Source organism: Cottoperca gobio, chromosome 23 (assembly GCF_900634415.1).
Source record: "Cottoperca gobio chromosome 23, fCotGob3.1, whole genome shotgun sequence".
In the NCBI taxonomy this organism is placed as follows: domain Eukaryota; kingdom Metazoa; phylum Chordata; class Actinopteri; order Perciformes; family Bovichtidae; genus Cottoperca; species Cottoperca gobio.
In genome coordinates, this window is record NC_041377.1 from 9,476,594 (window position 1) to 9,495,088 (window position 18,495).

At 39.1% G+C, this 18,495-nt stretch overlaps 1 protein-coding gene across 5 annotated transcripts; it reads right to left on the minus strand.

Moving 5' to 3' along the window:
• Positions 1-885: 885 nt before the first annotated feature.
• On the minus strand, positions 886-16,838 carry cmah (cytidine monophospho-N-acetylneuraminic acid hydroxylase). Of its 5 annotated transcripts, XM_029462132.1 has the most exons (15): positions 16,723-16,838; positions 15,652-15,871; positions 15,488-15,582; positions 14,603-14,712; positions 13,788-13,978; positions 12,990-13,070; positions 12,806-12,872; positions 12,582-12,663; positions 11,696-11,833; positions 10,567-10,702; positions 10,128-10,271; positions 6,350-6,524; positions 5,313-5,429; positions 5,101-5,216; positions 886-2,533 (listed from the first exon to the last, which is right to left on the minus strand). In XM_029462132.1, the coding sequence occupies exons 2-15, from the start codon at positions 15,858-15,860 to the stop codon at positions 2,122-2,124; spliced, it is 2,073 nt and encodes a 690-aa protein (XP_029317992.1). In that variant the 5' UTR covers positions 15,861-15,871; positions 16,723-16,838; the 3' UTR covers positions 886-2,121. The 5 variants fall into 5 exon arrangements, with proteins under 5 accessions (XP_029317992.1, XP_029317991.1, XP_029317993.1 ...); XM_029462131.1 differs by lacking the exon at positions 16,723-16,838 and having other exon boundaries at positions 15,652-16,076; XM_029462133.1 differs by lacking the exon at positions 16,723-16,838 and having other exon boundaries at positions 15,488-15,579; positions 15,648-16,076.
• Positions 16,839-18,495: the final 1,657 nt, after the last annotated feature.

Below are 18,495 nucleotides of genomic sequence, written 5' to 3' on the forward strand. Positions count from 1 at the left end.
CAGAGAGTTAATCAGTATGTAAATCTAAAGAGGATCATCTGTGTCCTGTTTTACAATTCCTCCCCCATTAAGACAAGAAAAGGCAGTTGACCCTGGCTTGCTAAGGGAACTTGTAAAGTTGTGCAAATGCATAGAAAGAGAAATAGGCAGATCATCACTTGTAACATTATTAGAACATTATTTAAACGGTAGACATTTAAATTGCTATTACACTGATCACCTCCACAGGAACTCATCCATGTTAGAAGCTGCATGGTGACTTTTGGAGGCGATTTCAAGACTTTAAAACAGTTGAGAATGAAATGCACATGGTTTTTCCCCATTTACATGCAATGTGGATGATGCACCCAGTGATGTTCAGCTTGAACTCATTGACCTGCAGTCTGACACACTTCTGTCAGAGCACTTTAGGTCAGTCTCACTGCCTGAGTTTTACTCTTCCCTGAAAGAGGAGAACTTTCCACACACGAGGAGACATGCTCCGAAGATTCTGGTCCTCTTTGGATCTACCTACATATGTGAACAGACATTCTCAGTGATGAAGTTCAACAAATCCAGATACAGATCCTCTATCACTGATGATCACCTGTCAGCTGTCCTGCACATATCCACCTCCGACATTCAACCAGATTTCAGTGCACTTGTTCAAGCCCAAGACAGACTGGATGTTTCTCACTGAACAAGTAAAGTGAACTTATTGCTTTTTGTATAAAGTTGATTAATTGCTTATCTTTACTTACTGTAAAACACCTTCAGTTTTGGTTTGTGAAGATTAACATGTTAAAAATAAAATACTGATGCAATGATTGTTTTTACTGTTTATTCTCTGAGTATTATTTGACCCACTCCACAATTTCATATATTTATTGGAAGAGAATATCCTTATTTTTTTGATTACCAGTCGCAGCTAATCAAAATATATAATGTACTGCTTTTTACAATGGGAGAAAATTAATATTGAGCAGAATTAATGATTCGGCCCTCCAACACATCTCGGGTTTCTCATGTAAAAATTAATTACCCACCCACTATAGAGCATTTAGCTGCTGAATACATTCCCAAAAAAAGAGCTAAATTGTCACAGTGACACGTTACATTCCAGTGTTGGATCAACAATCAGTTAGTTTTACAAGAAATCAGCAGGAAGTGTAAACAGTGTTGTAAGAAGGTCCCTGAACTGCAACACAGTCACACAGTGTTGATGCCAAACAAAGAACTACCTCCTTGTTCTGTTTGACGGTGCATCATTGATTATTAACTATTTGGTTGACTTTATGAAGTCAACTTCATAGATGACATAAAATACATATAAAAATGTGTGAATTTATACCCGCAGATTTAACCTAAATAAAGAGCCTTGTTCCAGAAGTTCCCACCAAGGGAAGTATCGTAGTATTGACGTAGATAAATCTCCAAGTACAGTACTTATAAAATATAATCCCTAAAGGGTTAAAACCCTGTCTCTGTGAAATAGATAAATGTCCTTTTGAAGGTTGTCTTCTTATTGAACTTCTACTTGAATAACATAAATAAATATGTTTGGCAAAGATACATAATGATCAGAGTTTAGGATTATCATGATGTCATTAGGACATTAAAGTTAATGTTTCCCAGATGATCTACGTATAAAGGGATCGATGGACTAACTGGTGATGAGTACATACCGGTGCCAGTTTTGGGGTTTTGCTTAAACCAGTTCTTTCAAGTTTTAGCTAAATAACTATGAATCAGACTTCACTGTTCCAAGCTGCCATTTTGCATTATTGTTGTGAGGTGACTCTTGACTTTTCAAGTCAATCAGAGATTATGTATTTTCTTTCACGTGCTAAAATTTAGTATGTCAGTAACGCAAATGGAGAACAGTCATAAAGATGTCAAACTGACTAATGTTGGTTACAAGTGTCTTTGCTAACATTAGCCACCAGAAGCTACTGGTCATATACCAGAGCAAATAAGACCGAAACATGCAAAACCATTGGTCTGGTTCTTTAAAGTTAATGGAGACACTTGTTGTCTTATCTTCTTTTTGTTTTACTCTTCACAACTATAATTACCTGACTGGCATGGAAGTTAAATTCTAACCTAAACAGAAATCAGAAAATTAACACCAGTAATCCCTGTTCATAACACAACACAATAGCTCCATGGCTGTGGCTGCTCTGGAGACGTGTCAGGCTGTTCTGGAGACGTGTCAGGCTGCTCTGGAGACGTGTCAGGCTGCTCTGTAGGCGTGTCAGGCCGCTCTGCAGGCGTGTCAGGCTGCTCTGGAGACGTGTCAGGCTGCTCTGGAGACGTGTCAGGCTGCTCTGGAGACGTGTCAGGCTGCTCTGGAGACGTGTCAGGCTGCTCTGTAGGCGTGTCAGGCTGCTCTGGAGACGTGTCAGGCTGCTCTGGAGACGTGTCAGGCTGCTCTGGAGACGTGTCAGGCTGCTCTAGAGGCGTGTCAGGCTGCTGGGTGGAAGTCTCCTGCAGCAGGAACTGGTCCCAGTCTGGCCTGTGAACTGGGAGCTCTGTCTGGAAGTGGTTCCAGAACCTGGAGACCGACAAGACAGATTAAAGTTTAGGAGATTTACAGTAAATTAGCATCGGAATGAATCAAAGCAACAATAAACATTTAGTTTGTTGTGCTATGTGTGTGTGTATGTATATATATATATATATATATATATATATATATATATATGTATTTATACACCCTCCGCCCCCCTCGCACTGTCACCTGTACTGTCAATCACACTGTGTTATCCCCACTGCCCAAAGCAGCCACCTATACGCCACTTGAATGCTTGAAATTAGCTATTTTCAATGTAAGATCTCTCACCAGTAAGACCCTGCTGGTTTCTGAGCTCATTGTGGACAGAAAGCTCGATTTTTTATGCCTCACCGAGACTTGGCAACAGCCTAATGACTTCTTCCAGTTAAATGAAGCCGTTCCACCGGGCTTTGCCTATATGTGTAAACCCCGCAACACCGGGAGGGGGGGTGGTCTCGCCTTGCTCTACCGTAAGGACATTAAAGTCACTGCTGCCACTGTCCCCCATCACTCTTCCTTTGAATGTCTAGCTGTTAAACTCTCAGGCCCCAAACCCATCATTATTGTCACCATCTACAGACCACCAAAACCCTCTGCTGTTTTTCTCACTGAATTTTCCTCATTATTAACATCTGTATGTGCAATGTCCCCCACTGTTATTCTCACTGGAGACTTTAACATCCACATTGACGACCCATCCAGTGTTTTTGCCAATTTTCATCTCACTCCTTGACTGTCTTAGTATCACACAACATGTTAACTTTCCTACCCATAATAAAGGCCACATATTGGACTTGATCTGCTCCACTGGCATTACTCCTTGTAATGTCACGGATGCCGAGTTTCCTATCTCTGACCACAAAGTTATGCTCTTTGAGGTTCACGCCCCCCGATCAAAAGCTAAAGAAGAACGGATCATCTCTTTCAGAAATATCAAACACATCGACCCCACAGATCTCACCACCCTGATCAACTTCTACCCCATCCCTCTCTCTCCCATCCTATCTCCCGACCTTCTCCGTGCAGCTGATTATGGACTGCTCACCATCCTCATCCTCCTCGATCTCACCGCTACCTTCGACACAATCTCCCACCCACTACTCCTGGCACGCTTGGCTGACATTGAGATCACTGGTGTTGCACTCTCCTGGTTCTCCTCCTACCTTACCAACCGACAACAGTATCCGCAACATTTCCAGACTCCGTCCATCCCTGTCACAATACAGCACTGAAATCCTGGTTAACGCATTTGTCACATCCCGGATTGACTACTGTAATGCTATCCTCTCTGGCCTACCCACAAAACTACTCAACAGACTCCAAATCATTCAAAACTCGGTAATTCATTACCCGCACCAAATCGTCTGACCACATCACCCCCATCCTTATCCAACTTCACTGGCTCCCTGTTCAGCACTGGATTGATTACAAAAACCTTCTGCTCACATACAAAGCCCTCAACAACCTCGCCCCCACCTATCTCTCAAACCTCATCCAGGAATACACCCCCTCCCGCTCCCTGTGCTCATCCTCAGCCAGACTCCTGACTGTCCCCACCTGCCGCCTTAGCACCATGGGAGCCAGGGCTTTTAGCTGCACCGTGCCCAGGCTCTGGAATTCTCTGCCTCCACACATCAAACAGTCTGACTCCATTACGACTTTCAAATCCCACCTCAAAACCCACCTGTTTAAACTGGCCTACTCACTCTAAAACACAATCAACTTGTTATCACAGATCCTCCTTTCACTCCGTCACTCCACACTCTAGTCTTGCCTGTTTTATGTTTTATGTCGGTTTGACTAATTTGTTTTTCGTCTTTGTTTTAGCTGTTTTAACTTTTAAATGCACTGTAAGGCGACCTTGGATGTCCTGAAAGGCGCCTCTAAATAAAATGTATTATATATATATAAATACATATATAAAAATACATATATATATATAAAAATATATATATATATAAAAATACATATATATATATAAATACATATATATATGTATTTTTATATATGTATTTATATATATACATATACAAATACATGTATAAAAATATATATATATATAAATACATATATACATATATATATACATATATATAAATACATATATACATATATATGTGTGTATATATATATGTGTATATATATATATAAAGATATTAAGTATCTGTATTCAGTGTATATATATATATATATATATATACATACATATATATAAATACATATATACATATATATGTGTGTATATATATATGTGTATATATATATATATATATATATATATACAGATATATATAAAGATATTAAGTATCTGTATTCAGTGTATAGATATATATATATATATATATATATATATATATATATATATATATATATATATATATATATATATATATATATATATCTATACACTGAATACAGATACTTAATATCTTTATTCTGAACGTTTACATTTCATTACAGCCCAACCCTGCACATAAATAATAAAAGTCTCTGTTGTGATCAGAAACAAATGTCTGGTCTGGGGAACCTTGATGTTATTTCATACATGAGAAAGAAAGTGTGTGTACTTGAAGTGGTAGATATCCGGGTCTCGGCTTATGTAGTTCTGGAAGCCGATGTACAGATCATCCCAGAGACGACCGTGCAGCACCAAATATCTCATCACCCCGATCCTGTTTTTGATCTTTCAGGAGGAAACCAAGAAACATTACTGCTCTGTCAAAGCAAGAGGCTTCAGCTCCATCGTATGTTGTTTCCCTGGTACTCTGCGGTGTCTCACCTCGACATAGGAGTGCTCTCTGTCAGGCCTCTTGGTGGGAAACGACAGATCCAAAAAGTCCACCAAGTAGTCGTAGCCAACAGTGAGGGGTTCAAAGTTGTCATCTGTCTCAATCACCTTGAACATACATGTGAGAGTATTTGCTTTTCATCAAACAGACTTTGAACAAGCAACAGGAAGAAAGCCAAAAGCTCAATACCCACACCGAAGCATCCGAGGGGACAGATCTGAGCTGGAAGGGCAGAAAGGAGGCGATAAGGAAAATATATGTTTTATATTTACATTATATTATTTATGTTTCTTTATTCCATGTTTTTTCACTTTCTGTTCAGCTGAGTGGCTGCTGTGACATCAACACACTAAGCTGCTGCCTTCAGCCAGTTGCCCATTCATAATTTTCAAATTAAACTAGCTCAAATTGTTTAGATTGTATTAGCCCTGCGAGCTGTATGTCCACAAGGAAACATCTCATTAACTATTTAAGATTGCTTCCAATTTTTTTGCACACTGTGGAGATCCCCAAACTTCTCCTCTAGTGCCAATTTAAGTTCAAAATTTCAATATGTCCCATATTTTATCTCCAAATATCTGCAAAACTAATGACATTCCCAGCTGCTCTCAGCTGTACATTTGTTTAGTGTTAATTAGCAAATGTTAGCATGCTCATACGCTAAGCTAAGATAGCGAATATTAACTTAAATCATCGCCGTGCAGGCTGACAGAGCCGTCTGTAGACTTAGCCTTACAATATTTGTACTTTCCATGAAAATTAAACTAAAGGTCTAAACGAGTAAGAAAGCTGTAAGCTCAAAGGTACTCACGTTTTAGAAGACAACTGAATTAAACCTTTTTAAAAACTATGCTTGGAGAACATGTAGCCTATCAAATCCAAAGGTCAATGTTGACCATTTCCTGACCACATTCATTTTCCTGTGTCAGACCACATTAATATTTTGCATTGAAAGAAGCAAAGGAAGAAGCGCCAAAAGTGTTTGCAAAACATGCTTCAAAAGAACAGAGAGGATCTATATATTTACCCGCACAACAAGGTTGTAGTTTTGAAAGCCTGCCCAGTTGTAATAAAACTGGGTCCAGTTTTGATGTTTGAATATGTCACTGCTGATGGCGCTGTTCAGTTCATCCACATACAAATTGAAATCCCAACTGTCCTTGTAGATCTTTGCACTGGCTGGGGGATTGGTGATGGCCTCACTATGTTTGGTATTGTAGTAAAGGAAATATTAGTATCACTTGCTTAATCTTAGATTCACACTTTGTTTAGACTATAACCAGATAAGGAATGTATGAGAGGAAGATTCTCACTATTAAACAGAAGGTATTATTCTGAACGGTAGTAACCCAGGGCATGAGAAGACCTTGAGAGTTCCTCGAACCGAGAAGATGTTATGGTAAAACTATAACACCCTGTGTCAGGCTCAGACACTGACTAGAGATCTACTGTCAAGCATGTATACATAATGTAAGTCCCAAGTAAATGTAAACAGGTACCAAATAAGGACACCAAAGATGAAACTGTGCTGGGAAATGCATGCACTGTTAAAATCAGAAATGCCAAATCTGATTATTTCCAACTGAAACCACAAATAACTTAAATAATCCCCTTAAATTCTGGAAAACTATTAAATCAATAGCTGGAAATAAAAATGTGATAGAGCTTCCACCTTGTATTGTCAAAGACTCTCTTCAAATCTCAAGGCAGAAATGCTTGGTTGTTTCAATGAAAATTTTATTTACTGGAGCCATACTTTTTAAAGTTAGCAGCTGATTTCCTCGCCTCGGCCCTGGCCTATCTTTTCAATCTATCCCTGGAGACAAACGAAATTCCCTTATTTGGAAATCTGCTTTTGTTCTCCCACTGTTGAAAGGGGGTGACCACACTCTCCTAAACAATTACAGACCCATCTCCAAATTGTCTGAAATAAAGTGCTGGAATCATTGGTAAGTCAACAACTAAAGTACTTTTTTAACGACTAATAATATTTTATCTGACCTTCAATCTGGTTTTATGAAAAAACACAGCACTACAACGGTCGCCTTAAAAGTAGTAAATGATTTTATAAATTTCTTAGACAATAGAGAACATTGTGCAGCACTTTTTATTGACTTATCCAAGGCTTTTGATATAGTAGATCATGCCTTATTGTCACAAACAATATAGGTCTCTCAGATCAAGCTGTCTGTTGGTTTGAAAACTATTTATCGGGCAGATCACAGTGTGTGAGGGCAGAAGGTATAACTTCTAGTTCTCTTAATGTTTCCAAGGGTGTGCCACAGGGATCGGTTGTAGGACCATTGTTATTTATCATTTATATAAATAATCTTAATCACAATGTTTTAAATGCAAATTTCCATTTTTATGCTGATGACACAGTAATTTACTGCTCTGCGTCCTCCCCAAATCAGGCTCTTTGTCAGCTCCAGACTGCTTTTAACATTGTACAATGTAATTTGTGTGATTTGAAACTTGTTTTAAATGCTGGAAAAACAAAGCTCATGATGATCTCGAAAGCAAAAACCAAACACTTGAACCTCCCTCCTATCACCACTTCACAGGGTTCTGAGATTGAATCTGTGTCTCAGTTCAAATATCTTGGCATTATCATTGACGATTCTCTTTCTTTTAAACCTCACATTTTAGAACTTTTGAAAAAATTAAGAATAAAATTAGGTTTTTAGTTTAGAAACAAGTCCTGTTTTTCTTTCGAGGCCAGAAAGAGATTAGTCTCTGCAACATTTCTGTCTGTGTTGGACTATGGACAAGAACAAGAACAAGAACAAGAACAGCAGTAGCTCATCGGGGCCTTCTGTGGAACAGCGAGACAGCTAACTGCTTCAGTGTGGTCTGTGAAGCCGATCGGCCCTCATGAGTAGAGTTTCATGTTTTGCTGCACTTTTGATATAAATAAATTATCAGATTTTATAACCCAAGGGATTCCCGGTCCATCTTTTTGCAGATTAAAACATGCAACACCAGTGATGTGTTGCCTTAGCTAAGCTAGTTAGCTGGACATGCTAACATTTGCAGCGTACGATAGAGTGATTTAGATCAGGGGTAGCCAACGCGGTGTCCACGGCGCTTACCACGTGAGTCGTCTGCAGAGCATGTTCTAAATAGCATTAGTCACCATGGAGCTCCATCTAAAATGTGTATTTAATAGTTTTGCTGTTTTTTTTTTAATCAATAACACTTGAATTATTCTTTATTTTAAAATGACAATATTAAATATAGAATTTAAAAAACAAAAATGTTTTATTTATATATGAACTCTGACCCTGTAAACTAAATCTCCATTTCCCTTTTCACTGAGACAAGCTAGCGGGAGCAGCTACGATGGGGCGCGAGGTGTGTTTGTTACGCTAAACATGGCAGAAAAGCGAAAATGACTGGGAGGAAGAATTCTTTTTTACGACAGTGTAAGAAAAGTGTGTATGTCTCATTTGCGTTGCGACGGCAAAGCGGCACATTGTGGAGACACTTCGGTACGTGTCACAGAAGCTACCATGCTAACTAACAAACTAACTAACTAACTAACTACCAGCTGCAGCACTGCGGGCAGAACAAGCTGAGAGTTAAAGCAGCTTTGGGCAGCAGCATCTGTTTTCACGAGGCCGGTGAACAAGTCACACAAAGCAACAGAAGCTTCATTTAGAGCTGCAGATTATTAATAAAGAACAAGAAAGCCTTTTCGGACGGAGAGGTGTTGAAAGGTGCAATGATGTTATTGAAAACACTGTTCAAAGAGAAGAAAGGTTCAGATGTCATCTCCACTCTCTGATGTTACAGTTAGTGTAACAGGATATGATGTGAAGATGTGACAGTTAATGATTTCTTAATGTTTTTACAGAAGTGATGTTTTGTACTAAACTAAAATATAACTGGTGTGATTTTGAACAAAATGCTACAAATGTGCTCATTCATACAAAACTGTCAATAAAGATATTTACAAAAACATCAGAGATGTGATAACTCTGACTTTCAAATGTTGAAATAGATTGAGAACATAAATAAATAATGTTTAAATATATCTGTTTCCTATCATGGTAAATCATTGTTAATAATCATTGTGAGGAATAATTAACATTAACATGTGATCAGACAGTCTCTTTACATATATGAATATTTATTATGATTATTAATGATAATATTATCATTAAAGGTGAACCGTGCAACTATGTTATTCGGGAGGTGGTAATGTCAACGTGTTTCCACAGCGCAGCAGATGGTCATGTTTTGTGATTTATCTAGTTATGTACTGACTGACTAAACTCTCTTTTCATTTCCCACAGTGAGATACACACTATTACTGTACTACTGTTCTATGGATTCAGGATGTTTCTCTGATTTCTCTAAATTAAGTGATTTTTCTCATTTCATCATTTAGTTTGGGCCCATTTCTTAAGGCTACTCAAGGATATCGTCCTTCAGCCGGAGGACTCAGGTTCAGTCCCTCGTGTCAGTAAACATCCCCGCTGAGTGAATCAATAAAGTGCTGCAGACAATAAGATGAGTTCTTGCACTCGGATGCGACAGACAGAAATAATCATATTCCAGCACAAGGCCATTGTCATGGTTTCCTGAAACAACTCTGGGATCTGTCACCCCGCGGACAGACAGTCACTGAAACATCCAAATATCTTCCTCATTATACATCGTTCAAAACCTAAAACTTTATTTAACTGAATTAACTCAATAAATCACTTTGGCTTGGATCATGTAACACACACGCACACGCACACACACACACACACACACACACACACACACACACACACAGTGCTTGAAGTGTTGTCAACCTGTTGGTGAGGTCTCTCAGAGCGAGGCCGAGGTCCAGCACAGCGCCTGGCTTGGGCGTCCATGTCTTGATATCTGGTGCGACCTTATTGATGAGAGCATTGAGGTCCTCTGCACTGTTCTTAGCATTTGTATCCTTAATGTATCTGTACACACACACACACACACACAGCAGTTACACTTAGGGGAGAGTGGGGTAAGGTGAGCCCATTTTTACTTATGTTGTCCTCTGGCAAGGAAGAATGAGAAGCATGATGAAAACATATTCCCTTATTTATGAGTGTCTCCTATCTATGACTATGGAGGGCCCTAAAATTATGAAAAAGTGTTCCTGTTGCCCAGGTTAGGGGTATGTCAGGGAAATATAATGACCTTTTAAACCCATTTATCGTTGGCTGTAACTTATATATCATCCACTGATATTATACAGATCACCGCTACCTGTCTGATGGATGAGCCTCCACAAAATAGCCAGCAAACGGGCAGTAGATCTTCGGCTGCAGGGACTTCACCAGCGCAGCTTTGTAGTTCAGCAGCTTCTTCCTTTCGTTCCTAATAAACTCTGCCTTCCAGGAATCTGGACACAAAGAAGTGGGAATTACTTATAGTCAGCAGTGTGGTACTTACCAAACATACCTGTCCACGGGGGTCCAGCAAGCATATTTGGCAGGACTTTTTTCCTTTGCGTTTTAGTTTCAGATTTTTTAAGGGTTATGGGGTTAAGGAACGATGTGAAGGAGAATTCATCAGGACGCAGTATTAGGGGGATCCTACTGCACTCACACTGGGCTACGTGAGTATGATGGCAGGGCGGATGTTGTTGACGTGGGTCTGTCGTGGTGAAACTACAATTTTCACTTTTTTTGTAGGCTATATAAACGGAAAAATATATTACTAATAAAACATTTGAAAACCTCCTGTCCACTCATATTAATCGACATGAATGCCGATTAGTATGATTTTATGAAAATAATTGAATAAATAATACTTTATGCAATACACTGTATGCATAATAAAGAAAACTAGCTTAAGACACACACAACTGAGTGAACACCTTGAAATGTTGACTTAATTTGATAATTTTACAATAGTAATTAGTTTGCTTATGGGCTTAGAAAACATAAGCATTCAAACAGGTTATGGCAGGGGTTGGGAACCTATGGCTCTTTCGATAACGCAATATGGCTCGCAGACAATTTTGAGGTGACATTTTTTAACATGATTAACAAGTAATAAATAATTGTACTGTGTCATTTTAAAGTAAAACATTTAGCAGCGGATTTGTTTTTAGTTCTCCCCTCTCTTTCCTCCGCTCTGTCTCTGGCTGTAGGTTAAAGTGTGTTCGCACATGTGTGTTTACTCAGTTAGGAACCTTCCTAACGTCATTTCCTTATCTAAATGATAAGGAAATTAGCTTCAATGCTTCCTTTGTTATCTCCTTCAGCAGAGGATCCCTTTCTATTTCAGGGGAAAGTAAAATATCTCTTTTGGGGTGAAATCATGGTGTATCTAAAAGATTCAAACGGAACTATAATGCGTTGAGATTCCCAGCCACAGATGTGAGTCTCACCACTGTATTTCCCTCCAGAGAAGGTAACGGGGAATCCAGATGCACCTCCAGCGAAGTCGCTCAGCATCAAGTCAACATTCTGTGGTAGCCTGCCTCCGTTAGGCCTGGTGCAGTCCACAGTGTTCAGGATCATGTGACCTGCATTCAAAACACATGTTAATGATTCAATCCTTTGTTTGTTGAAGTCTGCAGATCTTGTAAATGGACATCGTTTAAAGCCAGCCTCATAAAGTTACCAACAGGTGCCGTGTGCATCCGTCTCAGTCACCGAGGGCGTGACAAAACATTGGTATTTGATAACTGGAGGATGGGCCGCAGGGTATGTCAGAGGCTTAAAGTCTTTTGAACTCTCTTATCTATTCCCTGGTCCTGCTGGACACCGGGAAGCCTTTTTGACATTTTCCTGGATTCATCCATACTTTCTCTTTTTTTTTTTTCAACACAACATCATTTCTGTCAAATGTTGTATTTGTACTATGTTGTTTATCCTGTACACACGACATCTATTGCACGTCTGTCCGTCCTTGGAGAGGGATCCCTCCTCAGTTGCTCTCCCTGAGGTTTCTTCCATTTTCCCCCTTTAATTATGGGGTTTCTTTTAGGAAGTTTTTCCTTGTGCGATGCGAGGGTCTAAGGACAGAGGGTGTCGTAACCTGTACAGTCTGTAAAGCACACTGAGACAAATGTATCATTTGTGATATTGGGCTATATAAATAAATTTGATTTGATTTGAACTGACCTTTAGACAATTTTGCAGCTGATAACAATGAGGAATACGTGGCAGAGTCCTTGTGTTTGTGTAATAGTGCTCAAGTCTTTCTACCCGGCCCAGTTTGTTTAAGTCTTTATCTCTCATAATGGAATTTAAAATATGAAAAGCATGCACCTTTATATTCGACAATGATGCAGGTGTCCATTTCGGGATGCACGCCGTCCATCAGGATCATGAATCTCAGGTCTTTGTTTATCTGGTACAGACCAAGGGACAGGGTGGGGACTAATTACAGCTCTGTCTTCATCACTGTAGTCTTCTCCTTTATATTTCATTACAACAGTTTATATTCAAAATACACATTTGTTGTCGTTGCACTTTGAGCAGCAGTGAGTTACATTTTGCCAGACTCCAAAAGGAACAACATTGATGTTGGTCAGCTTGACTTGGCTTTGCTCCAAATACCTGTTGTATCAAACAGAGAGGAACATATGAATCATGGTTTATTAAAACATTTAGAGAATCTGTTTTGTTATTAAATGAATGGATGTAATGGCTTCTGAGCTCCATCACTTCACTAACCAGAAGACGGGTCTCGATGTGTCCCCAACATAAATGGGGACATCTGGCCTCCTCTCCGACAGGTCTTTCAGTGTGGGGTAACTAAAGGAAGAAAAGAGTGTGTTTGAGAGCGAGGGGAAGGGAAGGTGGACTATTGCACACAATATTTCTTCAAGTTAATAATTCAAATGATGTTATGAAAGCTGCAGGACTCTGCTCTATATATCTATATAATTACAAAAACAATATCTCAGAATTATAGTTTGCATGATCATAATCACAATATTCAAAAGTCATGACAAGAGGTGTCAAATGTTTTCTGCGGAAATGTGATGGACTTCTACTCTTGAAAACTGACCCTGGTTAGACAGGTTCAATGTTATTTGAGACTTTTATTGCCCCTGCATGCATCCTCAGCCATAAACACAAGCTATTATAAATATGTAACTTACACAAACACGGTTTGTTAAAGGCGTAAGCCATCCTGTTAGACTCTAACAGGATGGCTTACGCCTTTGTTAGAGACACAAAAGAAAAGCTACACCGGCACTCAGAGAGCGCCGTTCTTACTTGCCAATACTACAAGTTTCCTGATAAGTGGACAGTATTAAGTCAGTAAACCTGTTGGCAGACAAACCGAGCCATAAGCATAACCTCCTTGGCGGAGGTAACAAAACTATCCCTTTAGGATTGTATTCGGATGTCAGCGCTGCAGGAGAAGTGTTGGCAGTACATGGTGTTGTTGCTGTGCATTGATGTGGGTGATGAGATGATATTAAAGGTGACAACAGTATCTATTTATAAACACTGACGGTTTACCTGAGGTGGTCAGAGTGCATGTGGCTGATGTAGATGAGATCTGCTGCACACAGTCTGTCCAGGGAGTCTGCTGGAGGCTCATGGAGAAGCCACCAGCCACGGGCAAACGCCGGACCCTTCAACCACGGGTCGAACATGAAGCGACTCTGTCCCAGCTGCAGCTCCATGCAGGCGTGGGTCAAGTACATCACCTGGGTGGGAAGTGAACAATTTACCTTGATGATCTGACAACAGTAATAACACTGAATGGAGTCTATTCATGGATTTGATGCATGTAATATCACTACTGTGTTGTCACTCTGCAACACATTTAAATAAACCTTTATTTAAGTGCAAACAATTATTTCAATATGAGTGTAACAACGTAAAAGAAATGCACAGTGCAGTTGTTTTAATAGTTGTTTGTGTTAAAACCCGATTGCCATACACCTTTTTTCCTCTGGGGTCCTAACAGCTGTGAGAAAAGGCCCGTTTGTTTTTTGTTGTCTTGGCCATTGCTTGACCCCAGAGGATAACAGTTATTAAATTCAATAAAAAAACATAATTCAATAAAATTACATTTATTTTAATCATGAAGAGCATAGTATTGAACAACCCATATTATTTTCAGACCATTTGATGAATAAAAAACATATTTTGATGGCAATAGATTTCATTTGGGGTCAGAGGACAACATGAGGGTTAAGTCTTCTCAAGACTAAATAAAAATGGTCATAATTCCTACTTTTTCTAAATAAAAAATAGATTTTTGTTTAAGAATTACATTGTGATAACGTACATTCTTATAGTGCGTTTCAAAAAGTAGACCGACATACTTTGACTTCTCCTTCCTGGAGCTCCACAGGCTCTCGAGGGTCCGCCAGCCAGGGGTCGACGGGGCTCAACTCGACCAACTGAAGCCCCCCATCATTCAAAATCTCTACTTCTGTATGTGACATAATATACTTGATCAGCTGGGTATGGTCAGGACACCTTCGGCATGACACCGGGAAGCTCTACTGCAGTGAACATGTTCAAACACAAATACTTGGTTCTGTTGGTTTAAAAAAACATTGTGCTTTACGTTCAAATAAGTCCCTTTTGTTACATAACGCAACTAAAGTGGTCAAAGTACATAACTTAGATTCTAGTTTTCACAGGGGACACGAACCCCACCCATCCTGCTCCCTTTGCGGAATTTGGATTGGAGTTTGATAAAAGCCCGGTGCGTCCGAGGGCGTCACTAAATCTAAAAAAATGTGTGTTGAACACACAAACATGAAGTTACTGTCCAGGAATTTAGTCATTTTTGAGTCCTTCAGGAGTCCTCCCCTTCCTCCAGCTGTGTCCTGTCCAACGTGTTTTCAGTTTCCTTTTGAATTGTTGTATTTAATAGCCTACTCCCTCAGTTGTTTTGCTTTGTACCTTTTTGTTTTTTCAGCTTTGTTTAAATAAACTCTCCTTTTGTTCTCAACTCGTGAGTGCTGCGTGTGGGTCCTCCCCTCTACAAGACTGTTAACATGTGCACACATCAACACTTCTAACTCTTTCATTGATTAAAAGTTCTACTGCATTCAAGTTACAGTTAGTTATTAAACTTAATTTGATCTGTAAACCGTAACAAATCACAAATCACAAATCACAAATCGTTGTCGTTAATCATTAATGAAATAAAGGATCACACTTAAACATTGATTTATTACAGACTCGAGGGAACTTACCGAGCTCATCCTGCAAGAAGCTGTCTGGTGGATTCACATATTTCATTGTCGACACATTTAACTTCCAGTTATGCTTGGTGCATTTCACAGTCCTGTGGGAACAGAGTCAGCAGGATCAGTTCTGTCCACACATAAGAAGCCCCCTCACCTGCGAGCTCACCTGCCTGTCCAGGTCTTCCATGTCCTTGATGAACAACCCTCCTTGGTGCTTGCATTGGTTCTTGCATGCTTTAACAACATTGGTGATCTTGTCCTTGTATATGATGTAACATATACCGTCCTCTCTGTTTTTCTTGAAATTGGCTCCTTCTTTGAGTGAGTCGACTGCTTCAGCGTCCAGTGATAGCACCACCTTTGCTCTTTGAGAACTCATCGTGCCTGAAACTTTAGACACCACATCAAATACAAATGACATTTTAAGTGGAAATCTGACTTTAGTGGAGAAACGTTAGGACAGAACCACCTACCTGAAACGAGATCATACAACACAAATCTCTCCCGTCTCACCCCATTTGACCTCCTATTTTTGCTAAACATAATCTGGAGGCTTCTGAGGACCCTTATGGGGTCCCAATCCTCAGCTTGGAAACATTCAAATGTTATGGTCATATTTGTGCCCTTTACTGAACACCACAATGGTGACAGTCTTGAAATGTGATAAATTGTTTGATAAGATGACTATTTAAACGGTGGTTCATGTGAAAAGTTAAAGTAAAATGTCCTGTTTTGAATTTGAAATCACCAACATTTTAATTATTTAACAAAGACTCTTTATTTTCCCCTAACCTGCCTCAACAGATACACTTCAGTTGCTTCATCCAGATTCACAAGCATGCATTTAAAACTAAATCTCTTTGTGTCACTCCATAAAACAGAAAATACTGTCAGCAGACATAAACAAATCTAAATCAGGTTCGCTGGGACAGAACATAAGATTTATGTGAGTGTGACATGAAGTCTGACACACACTGAATATTTCAACTTTAAATTACTTTAAGACAATTATTTTTAGTATTTCAATTTCTCTGAAATGTTATGTTTGCTAACGTTTGCTGAATTTATAATGAGTATGAATTCATGTTAAATGTATGTTGCCAACAACATATAACCTGAAACAATAAATACAATTTGCCAGTGGATAGTAGCGCACGCACTCCTGTGCAAATTTCTTGATCCCCTCTCATGCCTGGCTGTGAACTGATTAACTGGTCATTTTAATGTAATATCTGACTCACCCTCAAACAGATCTTTTATTCCAGGAGAAATTGTAATGAAGCACTGGCTTTAACGCCGAGGCATCACATACAAGTGATGTAGTCGAGTGGAACAGAACCAGTGAGATAACTTGGCAAATGCGTCTGCCGAATGTGAGAGCGTGCAAGCTCCACCTCTGAACACTTCCCTTTTTCCCCACTCCACTACATTTCAGAGGCAAATACTTTTTATTCATCTACATGTATTTCAAAGTACTTATAATACTTATAAATTGATAAATACTTAATTTGAATGCATGACTTTATGAACTGATCATATGTTTATAACATTTAGCTTTCATGATGTCTATAAAATGAAACGTATTCTTTATGAAAGCGTCTCATAGAACACCAGAGTGATGAACTCTTAGTGTGTCCTGCTGCTTTATCTTTGTTTTGTTTGACCAGTTGGTTTTCTTCGTTTGACTTCCAGGAAATTAGTCTGAAGGTCGTGGCCACAGACACTCAATCATTGTCTCAGTTTGTAACTGTATGTTATGTAGTGACCTCAGGCTAAACTCTGATATTCTCAATTCTTATTCTGCTAGATCAGGTGTCTGCAACCTTATCTTGAGTTGCCGACACCTGCCTAACTCGGCGTGCTAACGATGTCAAGAACATCCTTAACAGGAAAAACAGGCCATTCAAGGAGGGAGAGCGGGAAGAGCTGAAGCACATGCAGGGGGAGCTCACTATTCAACTGAGAGACAAAGGAGGAATATACAAGGAAAGTAAAGCAGAAGCTGCGGGACAACAACATCAGGGAGGTCTGGCACAGCATGCAAAGCATCACAGGCTGCAAGAACAAGGGCCAACAGGGATGCTGTGAGAGCAAACCAGCTCAACCTGTTCTACAACAGGTTTGCTAGCTCAGCTGTTGCAGCCAGGAGCTGCCAACCCAGCACCTCCCTAAACACAATCTATATGGCTCGCGAGCCATATGTTCCCGACCCCTGCATTAAACACTGAACATGAACTAAACTATAACATAAATACATGACACATGACATCCTGAATATTTATTTGTCACATTTATGTCATGATCTACAACAAAAAGTAACTTTACGCAACCCTGTTACTCTAATTTCAACCCTGTTACCATATCATTTTCTGTTAAAATAACCTTAAATAATTTTCTCAGCTCCCAAAAGTTTCAAGTAATGTCCTTTTATTAGCTTGATTAATTATATGCATAATGTATTTGAGCAAATATTTCAAATTAAATATTGAAATTGGTAAACAGAAACGTGTGACAATTGAAAAGTTGGGTAAGATCGATTTTACAAAGCTGCTTAAATTAATATTGAACCAGTTTTATCCAAAACTACATGAGTATTTAATATAAATGTGACTTTCTTTACTTAATAGTAAAGAGTTTTATTGAAGAATATTTTTTAAATACCTTTTTCTGCTTAATGAGTATGTGTAACAGGGTTACAACATGCACACAATAAAACATCTAATACAAAGTGTACATTTGATACCTTTGCTGGCCAAATAAATTTTAGATGGTTTATTATCTGTTTTTCCTAAATACATAACAAAAACAATAAAATAAAAGGTTAATTTTTCAAAAGTGTTGATGTCTAAATTGTCCTCCAATTCTGGAATGACCCATTAACAGTTGAGATGTTGGCTTTTGTAAATGCATTGCAGTAGATGGAGCAAAATCAGCTGAAAAAGGTCATATTATGTTCACAATACTCTATGAAATCTATGAATCAGTATTCAGACAGAAGGCAGGTTTATGTGGCA

What these genes read in the sequence shown, in the direction of transcription:
- cmah (XM_029462131.1), bottom strand. Translation starts at nt 15,902, where the DNA reads ATGTCATTTGTATTTGATGTGGTGTCTAAAGTTTCAGGCACGATGAGT. An exon ending in CTGAGAGACCTCACCAACAG is followed by an intron (nt 6,525 to 10,127) that starts GTTGACAACACT and finishes TACCAAACATAG; the next exon opens with TGAGGCCATCACCAATCCCC. An exon ending in CCGGATATCTACCACTTCAA is followed by an intron (nt 2,534 to 5,100) that starts GTACACACACTT and finishes GTCGGTCTCCAG; the next exon opens with GTTCTGGAACCACTTCCAGA.